General features: G+C 40.9%; 1 protein-coding gene and 1 long non-coding RNA gene across 7 annotated transcripts in view; both read left to right on the forward strand.

Moving 5' to 3' along the window:
* The first annotated feature begins 1,272 nt into the window (after positions 1 to 1,272).
* Positions 1,273 to 5,542, forward strand: LOC134870364 (uncharacterized). The gene is made up of 2 exons (XR_010166554.1): positions 1,273 to 1,658; positions 2,754 to 5,542. It is a non-coding gene; the product is annotated as an uncharacterized LOC134870364 (long non-coding RNA).
* Positions 5,543 to 12,412: 6,870 nt separating this feature from the next.
* The window catches only part of wu:fj29h11 (uncharacterized), a 45,389-nt gene continuing 31,401 nt past the window's right edge, over positions 12,413 to 26,400 (forward strand). For 3 of the 6 annotated variants that reach the window (XM_063893442.1, XM_063893443.1, XM_063893444.1), the window contains exons 1-9: positions 15,620 to 15,669; positions 17,101 to 17,915; positions 18,048 to 18,095; positions 19,516 to 19,708; positions 19,786 to 20,141; positions 22,604 to 22,729; positions 22,805 to 23,002; positions 23,494 to 23,634; positions 24,733 to 24,987. In XM_063893442.1, the coding sequence (XP_063749512.1) occupies positions 15,666 to 15,669; positions 17,101 to 17,915; positions 18,048 to 18,095; positions 19,516 to 19,708; positions 19,786 to 20,141; positions 22,604 to 22,729; positions 22,805 to 23,002; positions 23,494 to 23,634; positions 24,733 to 24,987 (2,136 nt within the window). In that variant the 5' untranslated portion in view covers positions 15,620 to 15,665. Of the gene's footprint in view, positions 12,685 to 13,921; positions 14,020 to 15,619; positions 15,670 to 17,100; positions 17,916 to 18,047; positions 18,096 to 19,515; positions 19,709 to 19,785; positions 20,142 to 22,603; positions 22,730 to 22,804; positions 23,003 to 23,493; positions 23,635 to 24,732; positions 24,988 to 26,400 lie in introns of those variants that run through there. The other 3 variants (XM_063893446.1, XM_063893445.1, XM_063893447.1) reach the window with 3 other exon arrangements.

Raw genomic sequence — 26,400 nt, forward strand, 5'->3', positions numbered from 1 at the left:
CAAACCGCCCAAGCGAGCCCTATCATCCAATATGATAGAGAACAACTTTTACACATCAGGTCGCTGGTGGACAGCAATAATCCACGACGACCTGCAAACAATGGAGAGTCTCCGTGTTTACCTGCTGGAGCTCTACCTGTGGAGCGCAGGAGGAAGAGACCACGAGGTTCCCGGGCCGGGGTCCTGGTCAGGCTGAGGAAACGTGAAAACAGGCCTCCTCTACCGAGTTTACTTCTGGCAAATGTCCAATCCCTGGATAATAAGCTGGACGAACTCCGTAGCAGGGTGGCATTTCAACGGGACATTAAGACCTGTAATGTTTTGGTTTTCACGGAGACTTGGCTCGACCCCACGATACCGGACGCCGCCATTGCTCCACACGGATTCTCCATTCATCGCCAGGACCGGACAATAAACTCAGGGAAGAGCAAGGGAGGAGGTGTCTGCTTCATGATCAACAACAACTGGTGCTCAGATGTGGAGATCATTTCTTCGGACTGTTCTCCCAGCCTAGAGCACATCATGATCGGATGCCGGCCTTTTTATCTGCCGAGGGAGTTCACATCTGTTGTTCTAACAGCAGTGTATGTAACGCCGCACGCTGACAACAACACAGCGCTGGAGGAGCTGTATGGGATTATCGACAGGACAGAGACTTCTCGGCCAGAGGCCGCATTTATTGTGGCCGGGGATTTTAACAGAGCCAACATGAAGAAAGTCCTGCCGAAATACTATCAGCACGTCAGCTGCCCCACGCGCGGTGGAAATACACTGGACCATGTTTACACTCCTTTCCGGCATGGATATAAAGCCCTCCCCCGCCCCCCCTTCGGCAAGTCAGACCACATATCTCTTCTTCTGCTCCCTGTTTACCGGCAGAGACTGAAGAGGGACCGACCTGTGACAAGGACAGTGCAGCGTTGGTCCGAGCAGTCTGACTCTGCTCTCCGCCACTGCTTTGGCATCACGGAGTGGTGTGTGTTTGAGGAGGACGATATAAACACACACACTGACGCGGTCATTTGCTACATCGGCAAATGCATCGATGACGTCGTGCCGCGGATTACTGTACGGACATTCCCAAATGAGAAGCCCTGGATAAACGGCGAGGTCCGAGCTAAACTTAAAGCACGGGCCATCGCGCACAGCGGCGGTGATTTGGATGAGTACAGGAATTCCAGGTATGCACTCCGGAGAGCTATTAGCAGTGCGAAAAGACAATACAGGGACAAGGTGGAGTCGAACTACAAGGGCTCCAACCAGTGCCGCCGCTCCCATAACGCGCATTACGCGCTGTGCGTAGGGCACCAAGTGTCGAGGGGGCACCACCAAAAATAGCCTAATGAAAAATCGTCATAATAATTATAAGGCCGAAATTATTTCAGTAGACTATAGAAATATGAGGCACTTTTTAGGCATACTACTCAAAGGTACCGATGGTGCCCCCCTCTCCCCTCCCCCCTCCCCTCCCCACTCACACAAACACAAACGAAAACACAATCTGCACAATCTGCGTCCCAAGCGCCCTGTGGGTGCCCTTGCTGTCAGTGGTCTTTTGGATTACTCGACATTTTTGGAAATGAAAAGGCAACAGGAGTCAGGAGCAGAAAAAAGAAAAAAGAGGAAACAGCGAGATGATGCCCGTGCATCACTTGCAGGTAAGTGTCCACGTTTAATCTTTCTTAAATACGGGAAATATGTGCAGCTAGTGTAAAGCTTAGCCTATGCATACACCTTGAACTAGCTGACGTTATTGCTAATGTTAGCAAACTCAAATATGTGTTATAACTTAGGCGCAAGCTAAATTGAGATTTTGCTGTTAAAAATTAAACTGCATTTTGCAAGTAACTGATGCCAGTTAGCCGTTACTTTACTTTAGATATTGAATAGTAGACAGTTTATGGTTTATTTTGACGTGACGGTGGCCAATACTTTCTCAGTAACAGTTAGCAGTCATTGCACTAGGTAGGCTAACAATTCTGGCTTCAGACCATTTATCACTGTGTGGCGTGAAATTAATAGTGTTTAGCCAGGCATTTAGAAAAGTTTACATAGCATTTGAGAAAGTATATTTTATTTTGGAGTTTGCAATGCCAATGCATAATAAACCCACGGCCATCTTTAGGATTGTCATTCGGTAGAATTCAGCAAAATAGGCTACAGTCTCACATAAATAAGGTTAGGTGTTCTATGTGCAATGGGACAGAAAAGGGTTCGTGATAATGTGAAGCCTGTAGCTACTGCTACAGCTAGCTTAGCTATATCTGAGAGTGACAGAAGATACATGACTAAATTAACTGGCGTTTTGATTGCATTTATATCATGCAAAGGCATGGACGACATCTGTCGGTGAAATAGAAAAACGTTTTGTAGTAAACAAAATGCCCTCCTAACCATATTGTATTCAATTAAATGTAGAGTTTAATAGTCTTGTGTAAGGTGTATCATTTTGCTTTTATTCCTTTTATTCCTGTCGTTAAGATATAAATATAAAATATCCATTATGAATGATATAAAGCAAACATTATTATTAAATTGTGTACAATATTGCAACTCATTCTATAATGTTTTTATATTAGATTAGATAAGATTGATCAAATAGTTGATATATAAGTAATAAAGGGGGAGAGCTCCTTGGTTGCATGCTTTCAGTTTTAAATCTTTATTTTCTTTTTTGGTATAAGATTCTTTATTTGAATATTTTGTCTCTTTCTATACTGATCTTTTTTCTTCGTATTTCTAAATTAATGCAGGGTCAATGCTGAAATACGTTCAAGCGGGAGCACGAGGCCAAGAAGAGGACACAGATGAGGAAGAACCATCGACAAGTTCACCCAATCAACCCCAGCCAGCAAGCAGGTCTGTACACCCCGCAACAGTACTAAGCCCTGATCAACCACCCTCAACCACCACAGATACACAGCAGATAACCACCACCTCTGAAAGTCCTGTCACTGAGAGTCCGTCAGAAGGTGACAAGGTAGAAACGGGTTTGCCCTCTCCAACTGATCCTGCTCTCTGGCCATTACGGATTTTAGATGCGGATCGTGTTGAGATCGTACGAAGAGGTCCATTTAGAGTCCCATCAGATTTTAATTTTCCAAAGGGACTAGATGGCAGGGCGTTTCATAGTAGCCTGCATTTCAAAACGCTCTCAAATGGAGAGAAAGTCAAGAGAAGTTGGCTTGTTTACTCGAAACAGAACAATGCTGCATTCTGTTTTGCGTGTAAGCTTTTCAGTTTGAAAGCTATAAAGCTCACTGCAGAGGGCAACGGTGACTGGTCCAACATTAACAATAATTTGATAAGTCATGAATGTAGCTCAGACCATGCCCAGTGCATGTTTAAATGGAGAGAACTGGACACACGTTTACAGACAAATACGACAATAGACTACCAGGAACAGACATTGCTGGAGGCAGAAAAAAGAAGGTGGCGAGATGTTCTCAAACGCTTACTGAAAATAACCCTATCTCTTGCCTCAAGGAATTTGTCATTTAGAGGCTCTTCACAGTGTCTGTATGAACCAGACAATGGCAACTTCTTAAAAGAAGTGGAACTTTTAGGCAGTTTTGATCCTGTGATGGAGAACCACCTGACCAAGATAACCGATGAAAGCTCCCGAACACATTATCTTGGTCAGCAGACACAAAATGAGCTGATCCAGATCGTCTCCAACAAAACATTGCAAACAATCCACACACAGATTCAGGAAGCGAAATATTTCTCCATAATTCTTGACTGTACACCTGATATAAGCCACAAGGAGCAAATGTCCCTCATCGTGCGCATTGTTGAATTGGAGCCAAAGCCAAATATCAAGGAGTATTTCCTTGGGTATATGGAGGTGGTTGAAACAACTGGCCTGAACCTGTCTACTGTCCTTTTAGACAAATTAAAGGAACTCGACATTCCATTTGATGATTGCCGCGGACAGGCCTACGACAATGGTGCGAACATGAAGGGGAAAAAGCAAGGAGTTCAGGCCCGACTGCTACAGTTGAATTCGAGGGCGTTGTTTGTTCCTTGCGCAGCTCATTCTATGAACCTTGTCATAGCTGATGCTGCGAAGTCATCCAGGGATGCCACTGGCTTTTTTGGCTATTTGCAGAAGCTATTTTGTTTCTTCTCAGGAGCTACAAAGCGGTGGAGCATCTTGACAAAACACATCAACCTAACTGTGAAATCATGGAGTGATGTGAGGTGGGAGAGCAGGCTTAGGAGTGTCACAGCTGTCAGAAGTCAAATCAAAGAAATCCAAAATGCGCTCATCGAGGCTAGGGAAACTGTCAATGACTCTGTTGCAAAAATAGAGGCTCAAGCCCTGGCAGAAGAAGTGGCCTCTTTCAGATTTCTGATCTGTTCTGTTGTCTGGTGTGAAATTCTTACAACCACTAACCAGGTAAACAAGCTCCTGCAGACAAGTTCAATGCAGCTTGACATTGCCGTCGGGCTCATTGACAATGCCAAAACCTCCCTCTCCAGATACAGGCACTCTGGGTTTGCTCAGGCAGTGTCAACTGCCAAGGACCTTTGCGAGGCGATGAACATAGAGCCAGAGCTCAAGGAGAAAAGGCTCAGGAACACAAGAAAGCAGTTTGCATATGAGGCTGCAGACGAGCCCTTCAGTGATGCCCTCAAAAGGCTTGAGGTATCCTTTTTCAACAGTGTTGTGGACTCCGCTTTGATGTCACTGCAGGAGCGTTTTGAGACCATGACCCAGGTCAGAGACAAATTTGGAGTGCTGCTTGATTTCAGCAGAGTGCACGGAATGTCCAAGGAGAACCTGCAAAAAAACTGCATCGAAGTGCAGAAGACACTGACTGAGAAAGGAAATTCGGATATTGATGGACTTGAGATGGTTCAGGAAATCATCAACCTTCCTCAACTGCCACCACAAACAACTGCCTTGGAGTTGCTCTCATTTCTCCATGAGAATCGCCTTCAAGAGGTGAATCCAAATCTCTGGGTTGCTCTTCGAATCGCATTGACTCTCCCTGTTACAGTTGCCTCTGCTGAGCGAAGTTTTTCGAAACTGAAGCTCATCAAAACTTACTTACGTTCAACAATGGGGCAGGAACGTCTAAGTGGTCTTGCTGTCATCAGCATTAATGGTGAAGTGGCTCAGAGGCTGTCCTATGATGACCTAATTAATGACTTTGCAGCGAGGAAATGCAGACGTGTTCCTCTATAGAGTCTTTATAGAGAAATGCTTGATTGTTAAAGAATAGCATTATGCTCTCTCAAAAAGGATGTCCTTGATTTATTTTGATAACACTTTTTTTGCACTTTACTTGAATGTGTTTTAGCTGTTCTACAAAGCCTTACTGTTTACAAAGTAAGTAAAGTTGTGACTTTTCGTCCTCTAAATCTTTGTTTTATTTAAGATTTTATTGATTGTACTTATTGATGTTATTTAGTGTAATTTATTCAAAGTTACTGAAGGAAAGTTTGCACTTTCAAATGTCAAAAGTTTGTTGTTTTGCTGTGTGTTTGCTGCTGCTATTGTTTTATATGTTTGGTAATAAAAAAGTTAAACTTTTCCGCGAATGTTTTTTTATTGGGGGGGGGGGGGGGAGGGCATCATGAAGGAATTATGCTTAGGGCACCAAAATGGCTAGCAGCGGCACTGGGCATGGACGACATCTGTCGGTGAAATAGAAAAACGTTTTGTAGTAAACAAAATGCCCTCCTAACCATATTGTATTCAATTAAATGTAGAGTTTAATAGTCTTGTGTAAGGTGTATCATTTTGCTTTTATTCCTTTTATTCCTGTCGTTAAGATATAAATATAAAATATCCATTATGAATGATATAAAGCAAACATTATTATTAAATTGTGTACAATATTGCAACTCATTCTATAATGTTTTTATATTAGATTAGATAAGATTGATCAAATAGTTGATATATAAGTAATAAAGGGGGAGAGCTCCTTGGTTGCATGCTTTCAGTTTTAAATCTTTATTTTCTTTTTTGGTATAAGATTCTTTATTTGAATATTTTGTCTCTTTCTATACTGATCTTTTTTCTTCGTATTTCTAAATTAATGCAGGGTCAATGCTGAAATACGTTCAAGCGGGAGCACGAGGCCAAGAAGAGGACACAGATGAGGAAGAACCATCGACAAGTTCACCCAATCAACCCCAGCCAGCAAGCAGGTCTGTACACCCCGCAACAGTACTAAGCCCTGATCAACCACCCTCAACCACCACAGATACACAGCAGATAACCACCACCTCTGAAAGTCCTGTCACTGAGAGTCCGTCAGAAGGTGACAAGGTAGAAACGGGTTTGCCCTCTCCAACTGATCCTGCTCTCTGGCCATTACGGATTTTAGATGCGGATCGTGTTGAGATCGTACGAAGAGGTCCATTTAGAGTCCCATCAGATTTTAATTTTCCAAAGGGACTAGATGGCAGGGCGTTTCATAGTAGCCTGCATTTCAAAACGCTCTCAAATGGAGAGAAAGTCAAGAGAAGTTGGCTTGTTTACTCGAAACAGAACAATGCTGCATTCTGTTTTGCGTGTAAGCTTTTCAGTTTGAAAGCTATAAAGCTCACTGCAGAGGGCAACGGTGACTGGTCCAACATTAACAATAATTTGATAAGTCATGAATGTAGCTCAGACCATGCCCAGTGCATGTTTAAATGGAGAGAACTGGACACACGTTTACAGACAAATACGACAATAGACTACCAGGAACAGACATTGCTGGAGGCAGAAAAAAGAAGGTGGCGAGATGTTCTCAAACGCTTACTGAAAATAACCCTATCTCTTGCCTCAAGGAATTTGTCATTTAGAGGCTCTTCACAGTGTCTGTATGAACCAGACAATGGCAACTTCTTAAAAGAAGTGGAACTTTTAGGCAGTTTTGATCCTGTGATGGAGAACCACCTGACCAAGATAACCGATGAAAGCTCCCGAACACATTATCTTGGTCAGCAGACACAAAATGAGCTGATCCAGATCGTCTCCAACAAAACATTGCAAACAATCCACACACAGATTCAGGAAGCGAAATATTTCTCCATAATTCTTGACTGTACACCTGATATAAGCCACAAGGAGCAAATGTCCCTCATCGTGCGCATTGTTGAATTGGAGCCAAAGCCAAATATCAAGGAGTATTTCCTTGGGTATATGGAGGTGGTTGAAACAACTGGCCTGAACCTGTCTACTGTCCTTTTAGACAAATTAAAGGAACTCGACATTCCATTTGATGATTGCCGCGGACAGGCCTACGACAATGGTGCGAACATGAAGGGGAAAAAGCAAGGAGTTCAGGCCCGACTGCTACAGTTGAATTCGAGGGCGTTGTTTGTTCCTTGCGCAGCTCATTCTATGAACCTTGTCATAGCTGATGCTGCGAAGTCATCCAGGGATGCCACTGGCTTTTTTGGCTATTTGCAGAAGCTATTTTGTTTCTTCTCAGGAGCTACAAAGCGGTGGAGCATCTTGACAAAACACATCAACCTAACTGTGAAATCATGGAGTGATGTGAGGTGGGAGAGCAGGCTTAGGAGTGTCACAGCTGTCAGAAGTCAAATCAAAGAAATCCAAAATGCGCTCATCGAGGCTAGGGAAACTGTCAATGACTCTGTTGCAAAAATAGAGGCTCAAGCCCTGGCAGAAGAAGTGGCCTCTTTCAGATTTCTGATCTGTTCTGTTGTCTGGTGTGAAATTCTTACAACCACTAACCAGGTAAACAAGCTCCTGCAGACAAGTTCAATGCAGCTTGACATTGCCGTCGGGCTCATTGACAATGCCAAAACCTCCCTCTCCAGATACAGGCACTCTGGGTTTGCTCAGGCAGTGTCAACTGCCAAGGACCTTTGCGAGGCGATGAACATAGAGCCAGAGCTCAAGGAGAAAAGGCTCAGGAACACAAGAAAGCAGTTTGCATATGAGGCTGCAGACGAGCCCTTCAGTGATGCCCTCAAAAGGCTTGAGGTATCCTTTTTCAACAGTGTTGTGGACTCCGCTTTGATGTCACTGCAGGAGCGTTTTGAGACCATGACCCAGGTCAGAGACAAATTTGGAGTGCTGCTTGATTTCAGCAGAGTGCACGGAATGTCCAAGGAGAACCTGCAAAAAAACTGCATCGAAGTGCAGAAGACACTGACTGAGAAAGGAAATTCGGATATTGATGGACTTGAGATGGTTCAGGAAATCATCAACCTTCCTCAACTGCCACCACAAACAACTGCCTTGGAGTTGCTCTCATTTCTCCATGAGAATCGCCTTCAAGAGGTGAATCCAAATCTCTGGGTTGCTCTTCGAATCGCATTGACTCTCCCTGTTACAGTTGCCTCTGCTGAGCGAAGTTTTTCGAAACTGAAGCTCATCAAAACTTACTTACGTTCAACAATGGGGCAGGAACGTCTAAGTGGTCTTGCTGTCATCAGCATTAATGGTGAAGTGGCTCAGAGGCTGTCCTATGATGACCTAATTAATGACTTTGCAGCGAGGAAATGCAGACGTGTTCCTCTATAGAGTCTTTATAGAGAAATGCTTGATTGTTAAAGAATAGCATTATGCTCTCTCAAAAAGGATGTCCTTGATTTATTTTGATAACACTTTTTTTGCACTTTACTTGAATGTGTTTTAGCTGTTCTACAAAGCCTTACTGTTTACAAAGTAAGTAAAGTTGTGACTTTTCGTCCTCTAAATCTTTGTTTTATTTAAGATTTTATTGATTGTACTTATTGATGTTATTTAGTGTAATTTATTCAAAGTTACTGAAGGAAAGTTTGCACTTTCAAATGTCAAAAGTTTGTTGTTTTGCTGTGTGTTTGCTGCTGCTATTGTTTTATATGTTTGGTAATAAAAAAGTTAAACTTTTCCGCGAATGTTTTTTTATTGGGGGGGGGGGGGGGGAGGGCATCATGAAGGAATTATGCTTAGGGCACCAAAATGGCTAGCAGCGGCACTGCGTGTGCAGAACTAAGAAAAAAAATAACACAAAGCGCGCGTGCGACGCGAGGATAAGAATGTTCAGCCGACATGAAGTCAGTGTGTGAATGATAGCAGTAACGACAGTAACTTCTAGCCTGTGTCAACGTCAAGAAACCATTTGGTAAGTGAAAGTATTGCGCGCGCATCATGGACCTCACTTATTCCAAAATGCTGGCTACGGCCCTGCAAGGAGGCTAAACGCCACCGTCCCGCATATGGCTTCGAACAGGAGATTGATTGCCAAGAATTAAATGGACTCGATATGGGGAGAATTTTACATTCCAATGTTGCATGTGGAAACATACAGAAACATATTTCTGAAGAAATGAAAAGAAAACTGTTTGAAAAAATAGTACAGTGCACTCCCAAAATCAGTGTAATGCTGGATGAGTCAACCAGTTTAAGCAAAAAGAGCTGCTTGATAATATACATTAGGGCTCAGTTGCCCGATATGGACAAGCCTACAAACATTTTTACTGAACTCGTAGAGCTAGATGATCTAACTGCTCAAGGTATTGTCCACAAACTGTTGTCTGCTCTGGAGCGCCTGCATTTGACACAGGATTTTCTCTCTAAGACCCTCATTGGAGTAACTTGTGATGGTGCTTCGGTTATGTTAGGGCGTAAAAGCGGAGTGGCGAGTCGGCTCCAGGCCATGTTTCCCAACATTACTGTGTGGCACTGCTCAGCCCACAGGCTTGAGCTTGCAGTCGCAGACGTAGTGAAAGAGATGGGTGCTATAAATCACTTTAAAATATTGATGGACAAGATATATGCACTGTATAGCACATCTAACAAAAATCGAATGGAGCTGAGAGAGTCAGCTGAGAGCTTGGATGTCCAGCTATGCAAAATAGGTCGTATTTTAGACACTAGATGGGTGGCATCAAGTTTTAGAACCGTTGAAGCAGTGTGGAAGAACTACCCAGCACTTTACAAGCATTTCAAAACTGCATCAGAAGATCCCTCCCGTAACAGTGTCACAAAGCAAACATACAGTGGGCTTGCTATGCGCTTATCTTCGCATGCGTTTGTGAACAATTTAGGCATAATGTGCGATGCATTGCAAGAATTATCTGAGCTCTCAGTCGAGCTTCAAAAACGAGACATTACCATCATTTCAGCACACAAGTCAATTTGTCGGGAAATCAGCGTACTTGAGGCCATGTCGGATCGGCCAGGTCGCTACACTGAACTGAGCCAAAGGGGAATTGAGGAAAACTCTTTCCATGGCATCACGCTGAATGGAGGAAAATCAAGCGACAGATCACTCGACCCCAAGCAGTTTTTTCTAACTGTGGCCAAGAACTTGGAGGACCGTATGTTATCTCAAGGAGGCCGGATGCCAGATAAAACTGGATATAACAAGTTCATTGAGGAGTTGAAGGTGCTTTACGCACAATACTGGCCCGAGGACGCAGGTGCGCTGTATGGAGAGACTGAGGTCGAGTCACTGTGTCAGCGCTTCAACATTGCCAACCCGCGCGCAGTCATACGGGCCTACAGAAGGTACAGAGACTCAGATGGCAAAGACCCCCCCGATGAGCTGATGGAGTTACTTGTTGCTGTCAACAGCATTCCAATTGCAAGTGCTGAATGTGAGCGCGGATTTTCACAAATGAACTTGATTTGCACTCCCAACCGTAGCTCTTTGCTCACATCCACCATGTCATCTTTACTCTTCCTAAATCTTGTTGGACCCCCCCTGGCTAAATTCAATCCAGTCCCGTACGTGAGGTCCTGGGTGGCCAAAGGACACAGAACTGCCACAGACACACGCAGTAAAAGTAGAAAAAAAGAGATGGAGGACAATCCGGACATGCTCGTGATGTGGGGTGTTTTAAACAACTAAATATGGTGAGCAAACATACTGTCTATTAATAGGCCGCCGTGCCAATCTTTGAATAATAAATATTTTTTTTACACGTTAAACCTGTTGAGAAATTGATTGCTGGCTGTATACTGAAGTCCCACCTGTGGTGATGTGTTGTTGTGCGTTGTGCGTACTATCCTAAAATAATTGTAAATTATCGTCATAACATTTATACCATGGATACTATTTGAAATCGAGGCTTGTATGTCCCACAGCGTTGCAAGTGGACATTTTCATGTTGTTTTCAGCACCTTTTATGTATACGTTCCGGGACCTGTACGCGTCTCGTCATCCCTGAGCTGTCATGTACTTTGCGTTCCGGCACCTTATGATTTACAAATTAAGCACTGACAACAGCTACTAAGCTTGTTGGTCCAGTAGTATGTGAGTTTAGCCCAGTGGTGCTCACACACTCCCTTACACACCCACACAAAACAAAGAACAGTCTTGATGAGGATCTTATTTCCTTAAGTTGTGATTTGAGAGAGAATTCTTCTGTGTATGAAATGAAAGTGGAGTGAAACAAGCAACTAGTAATGGAAAAGTCGAGACAATGAGTTAAAACTGGTTTTGAAATAGTCCCAATTCAATAATGATGCATCTATGTTGTTATGAGTGTTGGTTAGCCCCTTTTTTATCATATTTGTTTTATACTCTGCACTCTTGAGCTGACAATTCATAATCTCAAAATAACACTGTGACTAAAATAAGCAGTTTTATTTTAATTTTAGAGAAAGATTTGTTGACTTAACACCATTACGTTTTTGTTTCTTTCAGACATTCCTTCATTATATCATCTTTGATTACCGATCATGCATATTGATCAATAAATAAATATTTCTCTTAAGGCTTTTTTGTTTTTGTTACCTAAGATGCAGTTTGTCTACCATTCTCTTTAGTTTTCTCTTTATACTGGTGACTCTGTTTGTTATGCTTCACAAAAAAACTAATATGTAAACAATATTCTTTAGACGCATATAAGCCTCACCCTGCAAGTTGATAGATACTATACACACCACCTTAGAAAATACCTATATATATTTAAGTTTGTTATTGGGGTATGCAATCCATTTGTATTTCATTCTACTTTACTGAATAATTGCAACTCTATTTCCAGTTAGTCATTAACAAGGCAGTTTACAATGTACAATCCTGTAACATTGATGTCACTTTTAACCTATTGCTGCATTCAGGCTACTGGTGGGAAAAAAACCAAAAACGTTAGCGCTTCATACTTAATTCGTCTATTTGTGTGCAACCAAACTGCCTTTATCACTGAACATATTAGAAATCGGGAAGGGGTGATACGAATTGACTGAATTAAACATTTTAGCAAATATAATTTGATTACTAATGATGAAAAACATTCAGAATCTAAAATCCCAATCGTCAAGAAGCTTGCACTAGCAAAAAGCTGGGATAAACATTCTGAGAATGTTTCTAAAATGGACCGTTTTTAACAATAGTGAGTTTTATTTACGACTTTTTTCCTACAACCTGAACGCAGCATACATTAGCTAGGAAGCAGGCTAATGTTGCAAACAATACAAGCACCCTTTGATTTTAGCTTCTTAATTTGTACCATACGAGACTTAACTGCCGCAGTGATACGATACCATATCACAATAATTTGACATTGGATATTTGTATCGATTCAAATAATACGTTTGTCTTAAAGCTAAGTACTACCTCTGGTATTATTTAGTAACGCTAGCCGTTATAGCAGTTCCGCTAACTAAAGTAAGCCGTGCCAGCTCTTCTTGCCATGGTCATTTTCTTCAGCATGAAATGAAATGTTGAATGAAAGCGAAGATGTACACCCGACAACTGCAGCTAAAGCGCACCAGAACAGGTAGCTTCAGTCAGTCATGCTTAACCATATATTTTTCATAATATAACTGTTGTTATTAAGTTTCTAGTATTGTTAAGACGTAAATTAACTTAGTTGGTGTATGTTGACCATACGTTGTCTCTGGTTGCACGCGCGTTCTGGCTAAAAAGTGCACATTACGTTTCCCTCTGATGGGGAGGGGCACAGTGTCATAGATTTCCCCCTTAATCTACCACAGTGGTGTAAAGTAACTAAGTATATTTACTCAAGTACACTCCTCTTAACTGAAATACAGTATGAAATACGTGTACTTTACTTGAGTATCAATTTTTTTGCTTCTACCCCACTACAATTCAGAGGTTAAAAGTACTGTTTTTCTCCACTACATTTATGTAATGCCTTTAGTTCCCTTACATGCATGCAGTTACTTTGCAGATTGGGATAGATGATATGAAATATAAAGTACTTTTTTCGACCTCAGATTTACAATATATGTCCGTTATGTTATTAATTATAATATGCCATACAGTACATGTGTTGTATTCTGTCTAATCTGTACATGCTTTAAATACATGTGTTATTTTTAAAAAGCAGTCATACAGTCACAGGTGGACAAAGTATTCTGATTATTTACTGAAATAAAAGTAGCTATACCTGCATTCAAAATTGTAAGTAAAAGTACAAAGGTATTGGCATTAAAATATACTTTAGGTACTAAAAGTAAAAAAAAACATTATGCAGAATGTTCGATTTAAGCATGCATCACTTCAATGTTGCATTTATAAAAAGGATGGATTTAGTTGAACTGCTTTACTGTATATATTACCAGTTAGCTTAACCTTTAATAATATATGATAAAGTATTTGTCCATTTATATTTTGTTTTGGTAATATAAATCAGTAAAGTAACTAGTAACTACATTTGTAAAATAAATTGAGTTGAGTAAAAGTATACAGTAGCGTAAAATGAAAAATACTCACGTAAAGTTTAAGTTCCTACATTTTTTTACGTAAGTACAGTACTTGTGTAAATGTACTTAGATACCTTCCACCATTTCATACAGAACTCACTTGCCCTCACTGTGGGAGGGAAACGTCTATGTCAGCGTGGTCAGTGGGTCAATACTTATTAAGATTAAGGTTGTTATTGAACCCTTTGACCTTATGTTTTGACCCTGCACAAATGAGTCCAGTAACTCCCCTTCCGTAACTTATGTCATGATCTGTTTACGCTCTTATATTTGTGTCTTCATCATCAGTTTCCATGCTTTCTACATGATGTAAGCTACAACGGGTCTAACTGTGAGGAGAGGGAAGGACTGTACTGACCAAAGAGTCTCAGACTGACCGAAGCAAGGTACATTGACTTCCGCCATTTTTATTACAGATGTTCCTTAAAGGGGCCTTATTATGCTTGTTGGGGTATTCCATTTCCTGTAGTGTGTTATATAGATTTTTGTGCATGTAAATGGTCTGCAAAGGCTGAAAGTGTCTCTCCCACACACTACACAGGCAGTATAAGAAAACACATTTAACAATAAAGCATGAAAGCACATCACAGTAGGAAACCAAATAAACCTGAACATGAGCATAATAGTGCCTTTAAGGGGCAATACTTGAAAATGCTTTAGGAAAAAACAGCCTACATCCCATCTCTCTTCAGGGTTTCATTATTTTGTTGGCAGCTCATTCCTTAAAACAGAAGCCTCAGATTGCTGATAATAAGAGTAAATAGGAAGGTTACATTTCAAGCTTGTTATAGAAATAAGTTATTGTTTTTTTTTTATCAACTAAGATTTGTTAGAAAATGTTTTAAATTCTAAATGACTGAATTTACTTGAAAATTGGGTTCATTAATATATTTGAACATATATATTTGAGAAGTACAATATAAGGCAAGCAAAAGTTTCATTTGTGGGCCATATTCCATTATACTTTTAAAATCTGCTGAGGGCCGATTCAAAATGGCATGCGGGCCGCATTTGGCCCCCGGGCCGTAGTTTGGACACCCCTGCTTTAAATGAACACTGAGGTGACTGACAATCTCTGATTTGCTGTTTAGTCTTAGGGAGTACTGCTGCTAATCGAAAAAGTAGTATTAAGCCTGTAGTTCCTCCAGAAAGAGTAATAAAAAATCTGGTGAAATGCCTCAGGGGGAAAAAATGTGGGCGTTAGACCTGTGTAACCTGCCACACAGACTGTATCCTGATCCCATTGGCCAATAAAAGACAAGACAGCTAAGTCTTTGACAAGCGAAACTGGCAGGCTATATGGATTCCGATAGTTGTCATTTGAATGTGAAGGTTCACAGGTTGTTCATTAATCTGTCATTATGGACAGGAAGGAGATGATGAGCTAGCACGTGACAGTTATTCAGGAGTTGACAGTGCCAACGTTGCATTCTTAAGCTCAGTATTGTTTCCTAAGGTGCACATTTTACACAACTGTTATCAGGAATCAGCTGCCAGGAATGTGAAACTCAAAGCCCCTCTCTCTCCCCTTCCTTCCTCAGTAACATAACTCATTTAATTTCTGTGTATTGTTTCCCTTCTGTTTGTTATTGACGTCCCCGCACATCCAATTATACTTCATTCTTTTAACGTCTGGTCTGTGCAGATAACCATAAGAACCATAAATGACTGAATGTAGTAAAGTAATGATTTACTCCATGTATTGTCTGGTGCGCTGTCGCCACCCCAGCTGATCTGCCTGCCATTAGTTTGCTTCCTTTTATTACGCTTATGCCTTAGGCTGATGCCTTACCCTTTCCAGGAATATGAGAGTGTGGCAGTGTGGCAGCTGATAGCTATCAGCCATAGACTCATGTGAATGATCTTACTTTCAGTTTCCTTTCTCTGTGACTCTGCTCAGAAAGGAAAGCAGGGGGGGGGGGGGGGGGGGGGGCCGAGTATATAAGCCCAAACAGGAAGGTTGCTGCTTTAGTTTGTACACAGTAGTTCAGCTTCTGAGGGAGATGAGCCACAAATCTTGGCATTGGAAAGAATGGGTAAGGTGGAGCCAATCTTTAAATGATTTTTCATCCAAATTTAGGCTGTTGACTTTCGATTTCCATGTGTTTCTGTTCGGCAGGAATGTTTTCCGTAATATTGTCTTTATTCATATTTTAGCAACTACAGTACTTTTCATGTCATGATTTAACAAATGAAGAAAATACAGTATACTTATTTTAGTGGGGTCAAAGTTGTGTAGGTATGTGTAAACCTTTTAAACATGTTGGTATCAATGACAACACTGTTTGTTGTGCTGTCTGTCAGCTTTGCATGTCAAGGCAAAAACACTGTCTGGTTATCTGGCTCAAATTTACCACTTCACTAAAATGCAGCCTTTAAAACCAGGGAAATCAAAAGTATCCACATTACTGCATACAACATCCTACAGCTGAAAAAAAAACCTATTTGTTTAAGTAAGGTTTGTTACTATCAGTATAAATATGTGTTTTGCCATTTAAAGTGCTGCAACTTCTTTGTAGCAATCAGTCAACATACTGTATATGCTGATGGTAACCTAAAATTGGCTGATATATTAGCACAATTTCTTGTAGAAACCTAATAATAAAAGTTCTGATAAAAGTAATGCAACCTGATAACTTTCCATTAGTTTTGGATCATGTCATATAAAACCACACATTATTTTATCAATGTGAAATGAATAACACTAGGATGGCTAACAGTAAGGTGTAAGAAAACCGAACAGTGTAACCTTAGTAAAGAACAAACAAAGATATTTAGTATCAAAAACTATAGTCTATGCCTTCAGAACAGTGTAGCTTAACAAATGCTGTTTTAGTTTAATACATGAATATAAGCTAACACATTTTTTTTTGTTTAATGGATCAGCTTAAACAAGATGTTTCAAATAAAGAACAATAAAAGTAGCCTAAAGGAAAACTATAATACCTTCTACCTTTAATATATCAATCTTTATTTTATTTTAACCTACTAGTAATTCCCATTTATAAATGTTTTTTATGTAACTGTAAGGGAAACATTTACATTTATTGTGTATGCTGATAATCCCATTACATGTAATCCATTGCTCCCGTTGCTCCCCATCCCTGGATATGTTTGTGTGGTGTGTGTTTATTTTTAAACCCAATACTTTCAATATAAGTAGTTTAATTAATCATTTTTAAAAAACAGACTACTGCTAAACTAATTAGCGGTGTATATGTATTGTTTTTCTTTATTCAAGAAAAATAAATGTTTGATCAATGTCATACATTATATACACAAAAAAATCCGGGGTACAAATGCTTATACAAGTAAAGGAAAAAATGATGAATAAAAAAATATGTACATAGGTGTATAAAGAAAACAGTAATAAAAAAGTAATATTTCAAATACAAATATTTATCAAATACAAATTTGGTTTTGATTGTGTTTATCTGTTGTTGATTCTTTTGTATTTCCCCCGACAGCATCACTCGTAATGGGGGTCTTGGAGAATATAGTGGCCATGGTGAAGCAGCATCCAGCTGGTATTCCTCTTAAAAAGCTAGCTGTAACATACGGCCAGACATACCACAAGAACCTGACTCTATCCACCCTGGGCTTTGACTCTGTGGCTAGCCTGGTAGCTTATTTAGATAGGGATCTGGTAGTGGAGGGGGAACTAGTGCTTCACAAAACTCACAGGCGTCCGAAGCGGGCTGGAGCTGGGGCGTTAACAAAAGCTACAGAAGACAGTAAGAATAAGGAGAAGGTTCTGGAGGATATAGTGGCCATAGTGAAGCAGCACCCAGCTGGTATTCCTCTTAAAAAGCTAGCTGTAACATACGGCCAGACATACCACAAGAACCTGACTCTATCCACCCTGGGCTTAGATTCTATCACGAACCTGGTAGCCTCTATGCACAGGGATCTGGTTTTGGAGGGGGATTTAGTGCATTACAAGAACCATCCCAGTAGTCGTCTGGCCGCCGCTCGGCCATCAGCAAGCGCTTCAGAAGATAAGGAGAAGAAACAGAAAGCTCTGCAAAATCAGCCAGTAGCCGGGAAGCCAGCAAAAGCCAGAGAGGACAGCAGGCCTGCAACACCACAGAGACCTGCAACACCACAGAGACCTGCAACACCACAGAGACCAGCAACACCACAGAGACCTGCAACACCACAGCAACCTGAAACACCACAGAGACCAGAAACACCACAGAGACCAGAAACACCACAGAGACCAGCAACACCACAGAGACCAGCAACACCACAGAGACCTTCTCCAGGTTTCACAGTACCACAGGTGTATATCAGCTCTTACTATGTACCTACCACTCAGGCAGCAGTTAATATTTTAGGTCCTCCTCTAATTCCTAGCATCTCTCTGTCCTCCCCCCACTGTCTCCCTGTCAACCCACTCTTTACTGCGACCCAGCCAGCGGTGAAATTGACTCAGGATCAGCTCTTCCAGAGAGTCAAGGAAGTGAGTTATGAAGACACATGTACATACGGACCACAGAGTATTTTTCACTCCTTAAATCCTGTCCCTACAGCAAGAAAGTGCCGATACAAAGGCAAAGTTGTTAGACAGATATATTAAATAAAGAGGCAAGTTGTTAGACAGATATATTAAATAAAGAGGCAAGCACATGTTAATGCAATACAAATCAAATAAATGGATATCCATGGTTAAAAAAAGGAAGGAGAAGAAGTGAGCATTTAAAAGTAAAAGTATTAGCAGCCAGTAATAAGAATAAAACATTGCGAGAGAGTGAATATTGCACATAGCAGGTTTATTGTTCTATAGGGATGTTACAGTCAGGTTGTGTTCACTTTTAACATTCATTCCTAATGTATCGGAGTAAATTTCATATTTAAGTAAAAATAACACAATTACACCGATTTAACTTAAAACTAGTAGTGACCTAGACGGTACATGTTATCCAAACTTAATGTGAATTACCTTTCACCAAACTCGACATAAACCAATGCACCGTGACAGAAGGGGAAGTGAACATGTAGACATTTCACAGAGATAGTGTCACAATGCCACCGAGGGTGCAGCTAGCTAGCGAAAGGGTAAAATAACAAGCGATTCAGCAATATTCCAATATAGATGGGCACTATTTTTTCTGTTACTTAAAGTGGAAAAGTTCTGTATTTGTAGGGACTATTTCAATTTCTCAGTTCTGGATGAATATACATGGTACTGTAAGTATTTAAGGCAGCAATAAAATGTGTTTGATTGAGGATTGACTCAAATTCAGCTCTAGCAATACCAACTAAGCAAAGAAGGCAACTACACTGAGAGAATAGGAGGAATGGGGGTTAATTTGGGCCCAATAGTACAGTTTTTTTGGGACATTGCCCCCCCTTGCAGGTTTGGTTGTTAGACAATGTGAGCCTAGAAACTTAGGAAGAGTTCATTCATCTACTAAGGCTATAACGAGATGAGAAACGGTCCCTTACTTGTGTTCTGATTCAGAGGGAAGTAGTGTTTGTGCCTCGCTCATGGCCCTGAAATAATATGCAAAACATTTTGAAACAAAAACTTTAAATGTCTCGAGTGAAAACACAGTGCAGATCCAGACACTTACTGAAACTGGAGGAGTCTGAAAACGGTACATTTTGCATATGTAAACAAATATGATTAAAGAGTATAAGTTATGGATAGAAGATCATGGTATTTAAGTGTAACCAATCATATTTTACAAGCTTATACTGAAAACCCATAAAAACCCATATCGAGCTACAGAAATGACTTGTATACAGTTGTACTGGATGTTTCAGCGTTCCTTCATTGTGCTTATCCAACATAAAAACTGACCTTTGACTATTGCAAACATAATTACCACAGTCTCCCTTTGTGCTGCATGTAAATCAAGTGTATTGATGTTTTCCAGGTTATGAAGAAGTACCAGATATCTGCATCAATGGACGAGCTCCAAACGTGCTACTTAAAGGAGTATGGTGAACAGCTTCCCTACACACAGTACATGTCTATGTATGACAGCTATACAGCATCTGGCTCTGGTAGTCAACCTTCTCAATCAGCACCAACAGCAGAACCAATAGCAGAGCCTCAGAAAACTGCAGGTAGACAATATTTCCTTTAATGCATAAAAGAAAACGTATCTCTGCCTTTTACATATGTGATGCCATATCTTCCACAGTAGCCTGGGATCTTAAGAAAGAGCCTGAGAGAGAACAGCAGCAGCAGGCCGCCATGTCCAACTTCCTCTCTGACTTTCCTGCGTTGGGAGAAGCGGCGACCACAGAGAAGAAGAGCAAAACCAAAGATGGGCCCAAGAGAGAGGGCAGAGGCCCCATCTTTAGAGAAGCTTATCACGCCCAGCTGAGGGAGGTCCATGGAGCTAACATGCGGGCAGTGGAGGCGTTGCAGGAGGATGGGGAGGCGATCTCAGGCTGGAAGAGGAACAGAGTTCTGGATCATGACTCCATCAACAATCTGATGGAAGATGTAATACGGGACATCGCTGCAGAAGGAGAGCTGGTTACCAGAGAGAAGGTGAGGAGGAATAGGAAACAATTTGACTCCCTGCCCTTTCAGCTACTAAAGGACTTTCACTCCGGCATCACTGGTTGCTAAAATAAACATTCCGAAAACACTACAATCTCCATTCTGTCAACTATCATAGAGTCTCTCCGTCCCACGTGAGGTATATTTATGAATGTATGAACCAACAGGGGCCTCAAAACACCATTCTGTATTGTGGTAACAATAGAAATGTGAAAATTAAAATTACAAACTAGTAGAGTAGGGGGAGTTCACCAAAAAAAATATAAAAAATAGCAGCTTTAAACAATGTAATCAGTTTATCACAATCTTTGAAAAGTTATGATAAATCACAAGTTTAAAATACTTGTATTTACTTTACAACAAATACACATGTGGTGTTGTAGTTAAAAAATGATGACAAACTGGTCAAAGAAATCAGAGTTTTTCTTTTTACATAGCTTAGTTTTGAGGATTTCTGCATTATTAGTATGATTACAACTTAGCAGACAATAACCCAAGGAACAGTTACAAAGTTATATTTGAAACAAAGTATAGCAAACAGTTAGCCTGTAAAAGCTAAAATTCCATCTGGAAGCTTTTCAAAACAAAATGTTCTTGACACATGTTACACATTCACACGGGTTAAAATCCTCACTGGAATTAATGTTGACAACCCTCACTAAAATACTTTGATGCAGTCCGACTCCTCACACATATATACAGTGGTATGCAAAAGTTTGGGCACCCCTTAGGAAAACCACTGCATCAGTTTGTCACTTGCTGAGCTTTTGAAGCAGCAACTTCATTTTAACATATGTTATACCTTATGGTAACAGAAACATCTCAGTAGTGAAATAACTTTTATTGGTCAAACAGAAACATGTTTATGTGCATTCAAACAAAAATAGGCATGTGCATAAATTTGGGCACCCCTAAGAAATAATTCCATTAATATTTAGTATTGCCTCCTTTTGCTGCAATAACGGCCTGTAGACGCCTCCTGTAGCCACAGACAAGTCCCTTAAGCCTGGCAGGTGGTATTTTGGCCCATTCTTCCACACAAAACGTCTCCAGTTCAGTCAGGTTTCTTGGCCTCCGTGCATGGACAGCCTTCTTCAAATAAATCCATACATTTTCAATGATGTTAAGGTCTGGGGACTGGGATGGCCATTCCAGAACATTGTACCTGTGCTTCTGCATGAATTCCTTGGTGGATTTTGATCGGTGCTTAGGATCATTGTCCTGCTGAAAAATCCAACCCCGGCGTAGCTTCAACTTTGTGACTGACTCTAGAACATTCTTGTCAAGAATCTCCTGGTACTGTAAGGAATTCATGTGGCCCTCAACTTTAACAAGTTTTCCAGTACCTGTGCTAGCCACACAGCCCCATAACATGATAGATCCTCCACCAAATTTTACAGTGGGCAACAAGTTCTTTTCATTGAATGCAGTGTGTTTTTTTCGCCATGCATACCTGTTCATGTTATGACCAAATAACTCAATCTTGGTCTCATCTGACCACAGTATTTTGTTCCAAAATGCTTCTGGCTTGTCCAGATGTGCTTTTGCATACCTCATGCGACTCTTCTTGTGATTAACACTCAGGAAAGGCTTTTTGCACATCACCCTTCCAATGAGCTCTTCCTGGTGCAAAGTACGCTGGATTGTGGAACGGTGAACAACTACACCATCAGCAGCCAGATGTTGTTGTAGTTCTCTGGAGGTGGTCTGTGGCTTCTCTGTGACCATTTTCACCATCCTTCGCCTGTGCCTTTCCCCTATTTTTGTCGGCCTACCACATCTTTCCTTCACACGGACTGTTCCTGTGGCCTTCCATTTCACAACTACGTTTCTGACTGTGGAGACAGACAGTTTAAACCTGTCAGATAATTTTTTGTACCCTTCTCCTAATTTATAATGTTGGATTATCTTAGCTTTCAGGTCAGTGGAGAGTTGTTTTGAGGTCCCCATCTTGCCACTCCCTAAGAAAGAACCTAGGCCAGGCACAGCCAGCTATTACCTATGTTAAATAGCCTTTTTCATGATTGGTTCCACCTGTCTTTGTAATTGAAGGTCTAATGAGCTAATCAAAGCAATTTTGTGCAGCAACCTGTCAGCTATAAATCCGTACAGGTGTTGAAATGAATGCTATTTATAAGGGTGCCCAAACTTTTGCACATCCCATTTTTTGCATTTTATTTTATTATAATAAAACTATGTAATGCTACCCTAAGAATTTTGGTCTGGAAAACACTAAAACGTCTACATCTTTGTAGGAAAACAAATGTTGTTGCTGTGATCTTCTATTATAAAGGAAAAGCAAATTGTCATGAAATCTCAGAGGGGTGCCCAAACTTTTGCATACCACTGTATGTTCCGTTACCTTTAAGGTTAATTGTACCATAAATGTGTTTTTTTTTGTAAATACAACTATCTAATGCATCTCATTTCCTCATGGTCTCTGTATCCAGGTGGTATCCAGGGTGTGTGTGCTGATGCAGATTCCCTCTTTGAACGCAGGAGGGATTCATCCCCGGAATATTCAAGCTCTGAAAGACCTTCAATACATGATAAGAGAGATCCACATGTTCATAGAGGTTGGTGCATTGATTTAACAATACTCGTTTTAATCTGGACGCCTACTAGCTATTGAATTCTTCTCCCTCTATCAGTGCAGTGAGGCAGTCACATCCATCTGTACCCTTTACGAGCTGGGCCAGTCGCTGGCCAGCCTTAAGAACAAGAAGCACTATGAGGAGCTGCACCTGGGGCCCCTCTGCAAGCTGCCCCTCATCCACCGCCTCTTCAAGATCGACAGTAACACCAAGGACGATGATATTCACCAGATCGAGACGGTCGACATCTTAAAGGTAGATTTATTTGATGGAAATGGTACCAAACATTCAACAAAAAAATGTAATGTAGATTATATTTTTGAAGATTGAGCTTTGCTTTTACCTTTACAGTTGTATATTGCTATTGTCAGAAAAGGTGGTTCTGGTAAAGGGCAATAAGCCACATGTAGCAGCTAAATCATAAAGAAATAAAACAAAAAAATCTAATGGAAAGCTCCCGCTGAGGCACCAGATAGCAAATCTTACTCAGTGGATTTCATTCCAATAATCAAAAAGCACAATGGCAATGGTTTTACCCATATTGCACAACATAAAATCCATGTAGCTGAGGTTTATTTGGCAATGTGAGAACCATGGAGCTTGGCATTGACAGAAGAATCCCAAAGCCACACACTTTATGTAGTGCTTTAGTTTTGTTTAGCTTGAGGTATGTGTTCTGTCTTGTCAGAACTTTTCCATTTTGATATTTGTTTTTCTGATGTGTCTTCTCTATTTCTATTCTTTAGCAACTCCGTGTTTTCAGGAGGCAGCAGAACAAGCCCAAAGTAGACCTGGCTGAGTTCATGAAGTATCTGGCGGACCATTACAGCTGTGAGTCTCCCTACGAGCTGGGCGTCATCATAAACAGCGTTGGACTGCCCATATCGGTAAGAGACATGACCTACTGAAAACTTCAGACACTGGTTACGCATGTAGCAGTACTCTTTATTTACTTAGGTTCAATATTTTCACTGTGAATTATACAGATTCTCTTTGCGGTTGTGGTCACCAACAGGGGTTACTTGGTCTTTCTAATATTTACATCCTTTATCAATCTTTACCTTTTTGTAACCTTTTGAGCTCAGTGTTGACTTTTTAGTTTCACTTTCATAAATCCATGTTTGAAAGTATAAGCTGATTTTGTCTGGCAGAGTTTAATGCAATAAACAAATTACTGATTAGTTTTCGCTGTCCAAAGTGCTTTAACATTCTCCAGACTGAGAGTTCATCCTGAGGGTGGCAGCAAAATACATCCATTAGTAATGGGAATGTTTAAACCGGGGTGCTTTTCGATGTCATTTTTAAAACTATGTTTAAAACAAAGCTTCTTATAAAGTTTTTCAGGTATTTTACATTCAAGCATGTGATAGATGTACGTGTTAGGCTAAGGGGCAGCACACCTCTAATCTGTTGACCAATGACAATAGGGCTGGCCAGCTAACCAATCAGAGCAGACTGGGCTCTGGTTTCAGACATAGGGTGAAAATAGGTGCTGCAGCACAGGCAGTATGAGAAAAATAAAGAGCTTTTTGAGCATTAAAGCATGGAGACATGTCCCAGTAGAGGAACAAAATACAAATATGAACCTGGAAATGAGGAAAGTATAAAGAAATCACCTTATCCACCACTGTTCGAGGAAAATTACTCTCTATTTTTCAGAAACATTTTCAACCCCTCTGCTTCCTGTTGTCTCATGTTTAAACTGAATAAAAATAGGATATGCAAATCTCTTTCCAAAACAAATAAAATTCATAGTTATGCAAAACTCTTTTACTTCCCAGGTGAAAAGTGTTTGGTGGTGTCAACTATTTGGTAGAAAATTACTTTTTATTTACCAGTATCTTTTAATCAGGGTGGCTGTGAATCAAACTGCTTTTTTTTTTACCATTGCAGTGACACCTCAGCAAATTGCAGTTACCTATCTAGTGGACTAATAGTGGTACTGTTTGAATATTTTGTCAACAATCTTTCTCTGTCCCCTTCAGACCTTATCGAAGGTGAGTCGAGGTGAGCACAACGTCTTGGAGCAAGCCAGGGAGATGATCCAGGCAGAGGTGGAGGAGGAGACGTATGAGCGGCTGAGGAAGATAAAGAAGAGCGTGATGGAGCAGATGCCAGGTTCCTTCTCCTCCAATGGCAGCTTAGACCTCAGGAAGAAGTATGTTTCCATGCCAGCTGCAGAGATAGCACTGGAAGTCTTCTCTAATGCTGAGGGGCTGTTCAATCCCAGGATGGCTAAGGTGGGTTCAAACACTGACAGCGGTCTTCTATTCATGTTCAGATACAACAAAAAACGTGCTCAATGCAGTCTAGGAATTCTCTGTCTCCTTTATTTGGAGCTGATAATTATGACACCCGGTCCTTAAATTACTTCTTAATCTGCTGGGTGATAATTACACTAAGCCTCCCACCAAGAGCCATTTTGCGGGATACCAGAGTGTGTCTCATGTTCTGAACTCATTAACAAAATGTCTCGATTAATCTCCTAATCCTTAATGAGGGCGTAAGAAAAAAGTTGTGATGAAAACATGTGAGACATTAGATGTGTGGCTTTTTAACATCAGCCTACTCCTACACGTTGTGGGATTATCTTTATCCTAAAGAACTGTGGGCTGTAAAAATATTTTATTATTTGAAAAAGGCAAGGGCTTCCTGGGTTGCCGATAATACCAAGGCAGCCTCCAGGTCCTCCTTCCATGGCCAGCAGGGAGAGCTAGTAGCAACAAGTAGGCAGGCATTCATCGGTCCAAATAAGAGTGGATCAGTGATGAAGGCGAGGCTCCCTTCTTCCCGGTGGAGGGTGTTGATACAGCGGCAAGCTTTGGGACGAACTCCCCTCTCTGGGAGAACAGAAAATACCATAACTTTTCGTAACAACTGTTTCAAATCAGCATCTCTTGGACAAAATATTAAATAATAACTTCAATAAAACTCCAAAAATCTTTAATGGCATTTCTTTATTTGCAATCCTCTTTTTATTTCAAAATATGATGTTTATAAGGTGCTTGGTTTTTGCACTAGTCTGTAAATATACACAACTTAAAAAAAATAAAAAATTCACACCGTTTTCTAGACACGGGTACTGTATATAAAACACAAAAAAACAGATAACATCTGTATGATATTTAATGAGTGTGTTGTTTTACGCAGTTCAACAGTCTACATGTTTGCAGGAACTGTTTGTACATAGCATGTTTACTGACCGGACTCACCGCTGTGTGTGTCCGGTCAGGTAGTGCAGCAGGTGAAGTCAGGTGCAATGCAGACTCGCTGTTGGAGGGCTTGATAACCCACTCCCCCTCGCTGGTTTGGAACAGCACTTAGTGTGACGGACCCTCTGCGGGAACGCGCAAACAGAGTGGTAATGTGTAGAGGTAGGGTGTAGGGGGCGGTTTGGAAATGAGCCGAAGTATTATGTAGCCCGACAAGGAAGTTATCCTCACAAAGGCTCCGCTAAGCTAAAAGCGGCTAGTGTTCGGTGTGAGGATATGTTAGCAACTGTTGTTTTTAAGACACATAGAAGCTTTGGCCATTCAAGAGCGGGGTATTAACTTACTTATTTTAATGACGTAGAACAAATTGTGAAAATGAAAAAAAAATAATTTCAGACGAGGGAACAGGAAGTGGTAAAATGCCCAGGTGAGGTACCAGAG

Source organism: Eleginops maclovinus, chromosome 10, assembly GCF_036324505.1.
Source record: "Eleginops maclovinus isolate JMC-PN-2008 ecotype Puerto Natales chromosome 10, JC_Emac_rtc_rv5, whole genome shotgun sequence".
In the NCBI taxonomy this organism is placed as follows: Eukaryota; Metazoa; Chordata; class Actinopteri; order Perciformes; family Eleginopidae; genus Eleginops; species Eleginops maclovinus.